The 12,471-nt window shown below is 30.7% G+C and overlaps 1 protein-coding gene across 10 annotated transcripts in view; it reads right to left on the reverse strand.

Moving 5' to 3' along the window:
* LOC140443476 (uncharacterized) overlaps positions 1-12,471 on the reverse strand; it is a 447,648-nt gene that overhangs the window by 21,951 nt on the left and 413,226 nt on the right. For 8 of the 10 annotated variants that reach the window (XM_072534774.1, XM_072534768.1, XM_072534767.1 and 5 more), the window contains 2 exons: positions 5,234-5,332; positions 326-544 (listed from right to left, as the gene is read on the reverse strand). The exons of 1 other annotated variant lie outside the window; for it this stretch is intronic. In XM_072534774.1, the coding sequence (XP_072390875.1) occupies positions 326-544; positions 5,234-5,332 (318 nt within the window). The remainder of the gene's footprint in view (positions 1-325; positions 545-5,233; positions 5,333-12,471) is intronic. One more of the 10 variants, XM_072534769.1, reaches the window with a different exon arrangement.

The following is a 12,471-nucleotide window of genomic DNA, read 5'->3' on the forward strand; positions in this document are numbered from 1 at the left end:
GCCAATTGGAAAATATTTTGAATCCACGATCAAAGGTAAATCGTACAATTTAAATAGCCTGAGATTGTAATTAATTAATGCTGATTTATTGTGATTAATTGGAGATTAGTTCATTTAATAAATATAGACAGGTTTTTTCCTAAGTAAGCAATATAATACAATTTAAATAGCATAACAATATATATATATTAGTTTGATTGTAGTTAGTTAGAACAATGTTTATACAGTTTGCGCCTTTCATTCTAAAATTTAAAGAAAAATCTCCTTGGTATAACGGAAATATGAAGCCTTGTTAGTATAATCTCGATCTGAATATTCTCATTACCTGTGGTTGAATACCCAAAATTTGGTAACATCGTCGTATAATGTTGGGAAGCTCCATTGGACGGTTGAAGAACGGTCAAAGCAGCAGGGTCAGGAGACCCAGTATGCGATGCGGGTTGACTTCCGGATTCTGCGGGTAATGCGAGCGGTAATCCTGGTGATGAACCGTCAACAGCGGCACCCAGACCGACAACGCCATTGTACGGGGAACTAGTTTCAGCTAAGCATGCAATAACAAAAGGAAATTAGCACAAAAAAACACAAAACAAAATTAAAATAAACAAAATAAAAACTGTAATGGCAAATCATGCTTTTACAAATTTTTAACTGTACCAAAATATTTTAAAAAATCATAAAAGAAACTAACAAGGATCCTGAACTTACTAGAACTTTATTCTATTAATCGATAAATTATTATTTTATTTTGTTGGGTTTTTTATTTGATCGGGAATACGTTAGTCATAAGTCAAATCAAAATATGATTTTTATCTATACGTGATCAATTATCTTTCTATTCATCAGTTATTTTGTCGTATTGTTCTGAAGCTATTTTCTTTAGCATTTAAAGTAGAAGCTTCTTAAGCATTTTAATATTTCGAATTATACTTTGGAAATCTTTCTAAAAATAAAAATTAAACAAATAATTTGATTATTTGTATTTTAATAAGACTTCCCAAGTAAAAATCGAATTTAAAAATAAACCAATTTTAAACTGAGATTGTGATTAATTTCCAATCAAGATAGTAAATAATTTTCCGCACGTTTCCCTCATTTGCGCTGGTGTCATAAATTCTGTTTGTTATATACTATTTGCTTTCTTTCTCCGTTTTATATGTCACGATAGCTCAAAAAACACAAAGATATACAAGAATTTCAGTTAAACAATATTTTATGTGTATTAATATCTTTTTAGCAATTTAAGAATCTTTTTAAACAATTTTAAATAATTTTATTAATATTATTAAATTTATTAAATATAAATAATTGTACTTAAATAAATATAATTAATATTAAGTTTTATGATATACCACTGTCCATTACGTTTGTTGTGTTTGTAATTTTTGATTTCCCAGCAGTGCGAATCAATTGTTTTTCTTATTACGAACAAATAACACCAAATAGTTTTTTATTAAAGTATCCATTTGTTGTTAAATTTAAATTACAAATTATATGAGATCTATCCCTATTGCCAGACGAAATCACAAAGTATTTAGTTCAAAAAATAATAAACAAAACGAAAAATATCAAGTTTACAAAATTGCTCATGAAAAATGCTTAGAAGATGCGGTGTATTGATGTATATAATACATTTTAATTTAATATTACTCAGTAACAATAAACAACTACTATCGGTCGCCGCTTTTTAGCACCAATAAAAAGTTAGTTTGATAACGATAAAAAATTAACTCATAAGCATAACTTAGTTTTGCCATCATACATTCAATTGGTTTAAATTAAAAGAAATTACCGAAATAGCAAAAAAAATGGAATGGATCGGAGATGGAACTGAAATTAATAGTAGTACCTTGAAGATAATAGGAAGTGATTTTAATGCACACGTGAGCACATGGAGAACTATGTTATGAAACTGGAAGTGAGGCTGACCCCGAAACTAGCAGTAGTAGCAGATATGACGATTGTTTATATAGCTAAAAAAAGAATCAGTTATACAAAAATTATGAGTTATACGCATTATATTATATACAGAAGTGGAAAAAATCACTGTTATGAACTATTTTTTAAAAAGAACAGAAGATGTACGTGAATATAAGGTAAATTTTAGCAAATCGTTTAGCTACTAATTAAATTTGCTAGCGCAGGACTTTAAAGAATAAAGCAAAAAGAAAGCAAAATATCGTAGTGAACAGGTAGATGTTAAAACTTAAAAATAATGTGTCGTTAGCTCAAAAATAGACAAAAAATTCGTCAGAAAAAACCTGCTACTATTATTAGAGATTCTGGAATTCAAATATTAACAAAATAAGTTCTCAGAAAAGGAATTCAAAAATAATTAGTTCTTGTGGTGCATAAACCAGATCCAAGAAAAATCAAAGAAAAACGTAAATTGTATAAAGAACGACAAAAAATAACTTCGGCACCGATTTTTAAAAATTCGGTCCTGCCAAAAATGTTACAACTGCCTATCAGAAAGGTATGAAAATCATAAATTGACAGTTTATAAAACGAAGTATTTTACAGAAAAGCAGTGGAAAGAATGAAGAAAGAAAAAGCGGTGTTGGCAAAATAAACAAGGAAGTTACTCAAACACTATAAAAAATCAAGAAGACTAATGCAGTTTAAACAGATGGTGTCCACGGAGAAATCTGGATAGCGTTAAGATCGACAAACACAACTTCATATGTTTTTTAATAGAATTGTGAAAGTGTAGTAAATGCAAGATTAACGGAGAAGCAGTGTCATAATACATGTACAAAACGAAAAGGAGACTAAGATAAACGCTAAAACTGTTGAATTGAATCTTGCGCAATGAAAGAAATTTGTACAGTAAATGTAGGTTTCATAAACGAGTATGCTAAGATGAATAAGGTGAAACACAAGAATTAAGAATTCAATTTATTAGGGAAAGTTAAGGGATGGTAATGGTAAGATGATGTACGTTCGATGAGGTATGTTCAACGTCGAAACAATAATTACACAAGACAAAGGATCACAAAGTTTATGAAAGGAGTACTAGAGACTGAACTAGCTGTAATGCTACAAAGCAGAAGTAGATTTAAACCACTGTACGATTATCTAGAAGCTTACTACTTATCAAATATCAACGAAGTAACAAAACAGCTTAAATTATTTTAAAACTGATGATAACCATACAGCAACCATTGTCATTAATGTCACATGATACGAATAATCTATGTTTAAGAGATGGATTGCGTTTATTCGAAACACAAACTTTTAGTTGTATCGATGGTTGACTTAAATTGATATCTTATAAGAGCAAGACAATGGAATGAAACATTCTTCAAGTGTAGTTTAATTACTAATACAAACATTACGCAAAGTTATGCAAATTTTTTGAACTTGACGTCAATGGCGTGGAAAAAATTAAACAATCAAATGGACACCACTTAATTTGCACATGAATTTCCAAGATCATATATTATTACTACGTTTTTTACAACGATAAATCTATACAAAAACAAAGCACATGGGAAACCTCCAACAAACTGGAGGTAGCAGAATTGTTGATAACTAATGAGATATTATCTGGCTAATTAGTAAACTCAATGCCATATGATGTAAGCAAAAACAAGCAATTTAATCTACGAAACAATAGCTAGATGTGAACATGCAAAAATAGGTGTAAACCACATGCAAATGTCGAATATTACAGAGGCGTGTCGTATCTGGATGGTTGCGAATTTTTTGTTTCTGTTATTTTTCATGTTTAATTTTAAATTTTATGTTCTATATAAAAACTCATAAAAATTGTAGAAGTTTTCGATTTTGAATGATACCGTGAAGTATATTTTTTCAATTTACTATTTGATGAAACCTTTAGCGGATATGCGTTAATTGCGTTTAACAGGACATACTTAACGTTTAAACAGCATTATTTTCTAAATTTCTGTACTATCTAAGCATATTTTTCTAAATTGGTTTTTACTTGACCTTATTTTCGTCTTCTTGATCACTTTTGCTAAGCTTAAAGCTTTGTTTCGTAGTTCAATATTATTTAGAAGTAAATATGGCAGTTTATATCACACATTTTTTTACTAGTAACAACATATACGCGAATTCCACAATAACATCCTTATTTTAGCCAAATCTGTTTCTTTAGATTTTTTATTTAGGTTTGAAAATAATCAGTTGACATTACAGACTATATCGGAAAAAAATGTTGAGCTTGGAAACAATTTGAAGTGTAATTTATTTATTTTTGTTATCGTTGTTTGTGTCACTTTTTTTGTCAGTCATTTAAAATTCCTTTTTTTAAATGCATCCATATAATAGTTGTTATTATATATAAGACATTTTGAGCATTCCAAAGTACCAAATTTAAAATATATCCTTTGGACGGCTTTGCTACTGTCCGTTCTAGTGACTACCGATTTGAGTTTATTGTTTAGAGTTTAGACTAAGGCAGAGAACAGAACATGTTTTATCTGTAATCACAAATTTATGCAAAAACAATTATTTATTAGAGTTAGCATACTCTTAACCACTCTTTCCGATGGAACAGATTCCAAATAAACATTGTTTTAAACATTGCAGTATTTTTGCTAACACAAAGCAATGAATTTTTTTTCAGAATTTTAACAGTAATGTCACTTAAGCACTCGTTAACTGTTTCAATTGGGCTAAAATTTTGACAGATTGCGTTAGTATGTCTAAATAGTGATTTGTTCTCAGTGGCGCCATCCATATGGTCAAATCTAAAACTTATTGCGTGATATGCTAGTAATTAATTTAAAAAATCTGTGAATATTATTGATATGCTAGTAATTAATTTAAAAAATCTGTGAATATTATGTGGGTTTAAAAGTATATTAAAAGGTTCGTGTGTCTCCAAGTACCATATCTTGCGATTTCTTAAACTAGCTTTGAAAGATATATGCAGGTATCTAGATGTATATCCATATACCTATTGTCAGGGGTCAAGCGCTATGACGCGTTACTTTAATGATACAGAAGTATATTGATGTGTACCTATATATCAGGTATCAAGGAGAAGCGTAAGCACCTGTTCGTATAATTAAAAAAAATTATCATAACATGGTACTCTACTAATAACATTCTGGCATAATACAAACGTTTAGATAATTCTAGGAATTTATTGATTTTATGCTTTTCTGTACTCTATTACCAAGGGTTCCCCCTGTTAATACCCATAACCACCTGTAACCTTCCACCATTCAAAAGTACCCTCGTTTTCCTTATCAGTACTTACCGGAATGATAAGGAGACATTGATGGATCCATTATCCTGCTAGTTTCAATTTTCATTTCGTGCATTGTTATTGGCGCCAAAGGAGTTAACGAATTCGAACCTAACAGTTATGTAGGATTAATAACAACGAACATATTGACCAAAATTTTTCCACCACCATTCTTAACCCATTGATTAGTGTTATAAAATAATTCATATTTTATTATTTGCTGTTGGTTTTTTTTTAACGAAAAACATAACTTCGTAAGACCTCTAGAACAAATCTAGTTGTAATTAGACTATATTTTTACAATTAAAATGCTATTCTGTAAGTAGGTAAATAATTTTTTTTATAATTTATGATAAAACAAAATAAAGGCAATAGAACAGATACCAATTATGGATATCGAGGTTTAAGCATAAATAGTGCAATAAGCCGAATTCAGTAAGTTATTAATGTAATGTAAGTCATAAGACGCAACATCGGGGATAGAATTTTAAAAGATCAAAGCCCTTTTATACCAGATGGATTTGACAACTGACACATCGTACAGCAAATAGCAGAACAGTTTATTAGTGTATGAACATAGTTAATTTGGTATTTTTGAATTTGTAAAAGGATAATTTTCCAAGATCAAAGTTGTGGGAAGCCTTAAAAGACCCAAACGTTGATGGGAACCAGTTGCAGATTATTATAGTGACATATGGAGACAACAACGTATAAATAAAAAAGAATTGATACTCTCACAATCTATTAGTATAAGAAAGGGATTAAGACAGGGTTGAAGTATGTCCTTCCTTTATTTATTATGTACGTAAGAACTATGCTTAAAAGTTAAAAAGTGATCTGGTGGAATGGGAATACCTATAAATAACAACAATACGTATTTATTACCAGTTTACCTTGATTAAGTTTTGTAGACAGTTACGTTATATTACCTAGGACTAGTATAATATAGAATTGATGAATAATATAAAAAATTGGGATTGTTGATGTCTAAAGAAAACAAAATACTTGGTAGTAAAAAGCGACGCTACATTCCAAATGCTGGTTAATGATGACATGAATATAAATCGATAAATTGAAATCAGAACATGTTTCGATAGTTACATTTGATTGGGAGAAACATAAATAAAACAGAACTTAACAAAGTACGGAAATCTTAATTGATTATGGTAGCATAAAAATATCTAAAATCAAAATAAGAAAATAGTGGGTAAAGCCACGGTATTATAAGTTTTAAACTATGGGTCAGAGGTGTGGACTTTTAATGCAGATTTAAAAAGAAGGCTTTTAGCGATAGATTTAGACCGAAAATAAAATCGGTCCTTGAAGTGCTTTGGATATTTATTAAGAATGCCTGACGAGTAATGGTCTATAATAATATTTTATTAGAGACCAACAGGAAAAGCAAAACGGGGTTGACTATATAGACCATGGAAGGCGAACTTTAAAAGAGCGATGTATAATGGAAATTCACAAAAAGAAGATGCTGTGGATAGATATAATTGGAAGTTATGGGAATGCGGAAAGATGCTGTTAATGGTTATTAATAGTTAATAGATGCTGTAGTGGTAGTTTATAATATATTAAGACTATTTTTTTTATATTATATTTGATCACATATTTTTTATACTATATTATTATTTTGGCCTAATATATTTTGATTGACTACCATCATTGCTCGCAGAAAAATTTTATGTTTCGTGTCAATGATAATCTCTGAGTCAATATAGCACATTAGTTTATCTTTTTTGCCTTACTTAATTTAAACAATAATTTATACTTTTTACTTGCTTAGTGTGGACCTCGTATTGGGTGAACGTATTACGTAAACGACACATTAGAATTTTCCAAAAAACGGATTTGCAATTTAAAAATTTAATGTAAAGATATTTACAACTTACTACCGCTTTGGATAATACTAAGTACATTTATATTAGAGTCTCGATCCAACATTTATTGGAGATGGAGACGGTCACATAAATAAATTTTTAAACAAAAACACTTAGTAACCAGTTTTTGTTTGAAAGTAAATCGTAAATAGTAATTAGTAATATTAATTATTAGTGTTCTCTAAAAACGAAAATAAAACAATACAAGTAATCTTGCCTTAAAACACCGGCAACTAAATGCATAGGCGTCCTATAAACAATTTTCGTGATGTATAAAACATTTAAATGTGATACAGGATGAACGACAATGTGCAAACCGTGAAGGTCATATACAATCCGTTCCTGAAGTCAAATAAAGTAAGCAGATCTCTGATGAGAAAATAAACTTCAAAATACCACTACCTTGCAAATAAGTACCATGAAACAACCATTAAGAAATACAACCTCGTCTGGCGAATCACAAAGCAATAGCAACTTCACACCAAACATCATACTCCCACAAAACTATATAACATTAATCCACAAGATAGCCATAAAAATCAAGTGCAAGATTGGGAAACTATTTAATCCCGCAAAAGAACAAGAAAATGACAGTCCTAAAGACGATAAACAACTAAAACGAACAATAATAAGCGACTACAGGCTCAAAGCACCTACACTGACGTATAGATTGGCTAGCTTAGATAAAGTAACTGATGAGACCAACCAAACCGGATCTGGTAAAGATAAAAAAGGTATTCAACGCCCACCCATATTTGTTACAGATGTAGATGATATACGACCTCTTAGGCATTTGTAAGAAACAATATTCCCACTGGGATACTTCATCAAATGTCTTTATATTGACCAATTAAAACTTTAACCGACAACCTTTGAATATTACCGAAACATAACCAAAGCGCTCAAAGATAAAAACGCCCAAAAATGGGACAAGAAATAACCAATATAGCTAATATGTAAGGATGTAAGGATGGTCCAAAACAGTGCTTCTACTTTTTTATGTAGAACTAAAAACTAAATCAAATTATAAAGATATATATGAAGTAAGAGTACTACAAAACATGATTGTATCCTTTGAACCACCACATCCCTAGCGTCAGGTACACTAATTATCAACGCTACGGCCACACAAAAAAATTCTGTCACCTGCCTGCAAGATGCGTAAAGTGTGTAAGTAATCACCATACTTTGAATTATCCACGTGTGAACTTTGTATGGGAAACCATCCGGCCAACTAGAAGAGCTGCAGCGTATACAAACAAATACAAAAAGAAAAATTCCCCTAGCTTAGGAAGAAACCAGATGCCCATAGAACAGGCACCAAGGAAACTAGCAATCAAACAGTAATCTTTGGTGTTCCCTATGCTAAAAAACTTCAGGAAATAGTTAAACGACTGAAATCACAAACCAACAAAGTGATATCGGCTCAAACCATTTAATATTACCACACATGTTATTTAAATTGTTGTTTACTTAGTTATTTTGGATATATTATTTAAATTTTTTTGATCCCATGACACGTAATTTTGGCTACAACAAAAAATTCGTTAATTGGTTTACTTCACTTTCGATATGAAAAGCAGATCTCACTAGGTCGTTCATGTCTTCTGTTGTTTTGGGAACTGTAACTGTGTCTCTTATAATTCCACATTTGATTACATGTCGGGGGACATTAAGTTAGAGAATTTACGTTGCTATCTATGAAGACTGTAACAATTCATTAACTTGTTATACTGCTTTTGTTCCTTGTTGAGGATGTTTAAATACTAACAACCATCAAAACAAAATTTTTTAAGTACAATATACATCATAAAGAACAGGTAACGTTGACGTTGTCTTTGTACATAAACGTGAAGGTTTTTGTTGATCAATGTAACGTTAATTAAAAACACCGTTTTTTTAAATTAGCTTCATCAGATTTAATGTTTATGAATAATCTAAGTTTTTGCTACCGAAAAACACTTACTACATTTTCAAAAAACTTATTTACTCCAATAAATATTATTTACTTTATATTCTGTATACACACAAGGTATGTGCCCACATAAATTAAGTGTTAATGCTAATGCTAATGGCTTGATAAGGATAACAAATATATTAACTTACAGGGAAGCCCTTGCAGTAGAGAACTTTTAGGTGAGACAGGAAGTTGGCTTTAGAAAGGTTTTATTCATAGAATTCTGGAAGTGAAACGAATGCCAGACGAATGGCGAAGCAGTATTTTATTACCTGTGTTGGTAATGCTGAGTTCCCGGAAAACCACATTAGAACCATGATTAACCAGTTTGGTCTTAAAACGAAACCCCACTCTTCATTGCTCTGATGCAGCCGGTACCAGTTAAATTCCACTCCTTACTTACACAGGCATCAGGTTGGAACCGTGGGCTAGGATTAAGATCGTCCTAATATCCTTTATTTAACATGATTCCCATACGTTCGTTTTCAATAATATTTATATCTAGCTCTCGTGTGATCACTATAAAAACCGCTACGACAAGTCATAGTCTACACCCATCCTCGAATTTCACATAGCCTCGCTTTCACTACTATAGTATTTCCATCGCGCTCTTGCCTTCAATAGCGATAGAAGCGCGACCTTGACTTACACAGACACGCCTCTCATACTAACACACTTCCCTTGATTAAACCTTACATCCAATCCGTCTCATTGAGTTCTGTTCCGCAATCACCTTTAGCACCTATTCTAATTTAACTTTCTCTCCTTCCGCTCCTTAGTAGACATAACTTCATTTTCATACACTCGTGAATTGTTGCCGACCATCTTTCATCAGAAATCATATTTTTCACCATACCTCTCACCGATTCGCACCTGAACCCAAGCATTCTCTCTAACAAACTTCGCGCTCTGGTTTATCGGCGACTTGATTATATTGTATGAGACATATAGATAAAGAGCCATGAAACTAGTTATTTATACTATTTTAAAATATTTTAGAATCAGTTTAAATTTATTAAGGCAGATTAAAAAAAGATGAAATTTTTATTATGAGGTAGCTAATGGAAAAATAGAGGAATAAAGAAACAAACACTCATCTGATATTCATTGATCTTGAAAAAGCGTATGATGGAGTTCGTCGAGAGGTTCTGTGGTAGGCACTAAATACGAAAGGTTAATGAAGGTTGTGGGAGGGAATATAACTCCTAGTATTAGGATATGTGTCGAGGATAAATTTGAAAAATATTAATGAAAATAAATAAGGCTTAGTTCTTTCTAGGGAGGCTTACGTTGACAAATTTTTAAGGTTGATGAGGATGATTTATCGACACAAGTCACCTAAAATATTATCTTTTGTCAGTAGCTATATAATATTTATCTAGAACAAAAACTTATCAATAATTAAACTATAATCTCGCTAAATAACTCCATTAACCATTATTTAATTTTAAATACAACACATGCCAAATGCACACAGAACAGGAACAGATCCTTAAGAGAGCACGTAAGGAGTATATGGAAGGAAAATTTTTTCATTTTATCTTTACAACCCTGTGTGGGTCCTAGCCTCCCCAAGAATTTTTTTCCAGTCGTCCCTATCCATCGCCTTCCTCCGCCAAGCACGTATTTCCATATTTCTCATATATTGATCTATGTTATCTAGGAATCTTGTTCTGGGTCTTCCTCTTCTTCTTTGACCAATAGGTCTATCAAGGAGCGTTTTTCTAGCTGAGTCGGTTTGCTCCATCCGCATTACATGGCCTACCCACCTCAGACGTCCTATCTTAATGTGTTTTACGATATCTGGTTCCTGGTATATTCTATAGAGTTCGAAGTTGTATCGTCTTCTCCAGACACCATCTTCATTTACCGCTCCATAGATTCGCCTAAGTATTTTTCTTTCGAAACATCCTAACATGTTTTCATTGCTTTTTGTTAAAGTCCAGGTTTCTGAACCATATGTTAGGACTGGGCGTATTATTGTTTTGTAGAGTTTTACTTTTGTATTTCTTGATATAACTGTAGATTTAAAAAGGAGATTAAGCCCAAAATGGCATCTATTAACCGTGCAGATTCTGCGGTTTATCTCTGCGGTAGTGTCATTTTCAGTATTGACGAGCGTTCCCAGGTGTACAAATTCGTTAACTGCTTCGATGACGTCGTTTTCTATAACAAGTGGCCGTAGTATTTGTGGTTGCGTACCTATTTTCATGTATTTCGTATATGGGAGGAAAATACAGAAATTAATTAATTAATGAATTAATTTAAGTAATTTTTTTTAATACTTAAATTAGGGAGTAATTATCCTTTTGAATTCAAATACATATCAAAGATTTTTTATATCATGTCATCGTAGACTAAGTTAAATTAAGATATATAGTTCCAACTCTAATTTTATATTTTTACTTAGTACTACCATTCGTCTGTATAATTTTTATGCATCTCAGCTTAATAAGAATAAATCATAATTAAAATACCATTTATTTCTTTATAATTCAACTAATCACAACTAAATGTATTAAAAAATAAAACAAGATTACATATTAAATTTGTGTATATTTAATTTTTATACTGCCAAAGTAGGTTGAGAACTACTCAGTAAATTAGAATATAAAAAATAAGGATTGAATATAGGAAATGATTAAATAATTATGAATAAAATTTTTATTCCAGTACGGAAAATCCTAATCAGGGTATGTAATTAAATACGAATAACATACATGTAGTATACGAATAATTATGATTTAATAATATCAGTTATTACAAAGCAAAATATTGTGTTTTCTATTTAAAAAGATCTTCGTAAGCTAAATATAACATAACAACAATGTTCTAAGAGTAAGTAGGATGTAGAAAATATATTATTCGTTTTTAATTGGGAATTATGTGTTTACCGAACTTAATGATATATTTATACTACTTGACATTTTTTACAAAATACTTCCATCAGTTCAGTAGAATTACGTGTCTGAAGAAGTTATGGTTACACGGGCAAAACTATAACTTTTACATAAATACTATTGATCAAAAGTGTACAAAATAAAATTATAGGTAAAATAAAAGGCAAAAACTAAAAATTCGATACTCGGTATACGTTTTCAAAACATATATAAAAACAAAGAAAGAAAATATATAACAAAGCAAACAATATAACTTTATAGACACACATTTTGGAAATAAAAATAATATTAACATTTTTTACTATTAGTAATGTTATTTCCATTTTTTTATTTGTTAAAAAATATAGCAAATAAGATAAACGAAAATAAAAAGATTGATCTGTAACTATTGTCGACCAAATAACAGCTCCATGGAAGTACAATAAATCAAAATTTTAAAATACCATTTCTTAATTGATAAAGAAAAAAAAATCCTTTTTAACTAGCTAAATGCTAAATTACAATACA

The sequence above is a fragment of the Diabrotica undecimpunctata genome, chromosome 6 (genome assembly GCF_040954645.1).
Source record: "Diabrotica undecimpunctata isolate CICGRU chromosome 6, icDiaUnde3, whole genome shotgun sequence".
In the NCBI taxonomy this organism is placed as follows: Eukaryota; Metazoa; Arthropoda; class Insecta; order Coleoptera; family Chrysomelidae; genus Diabrotica; species Diabrotica undecimpunctata.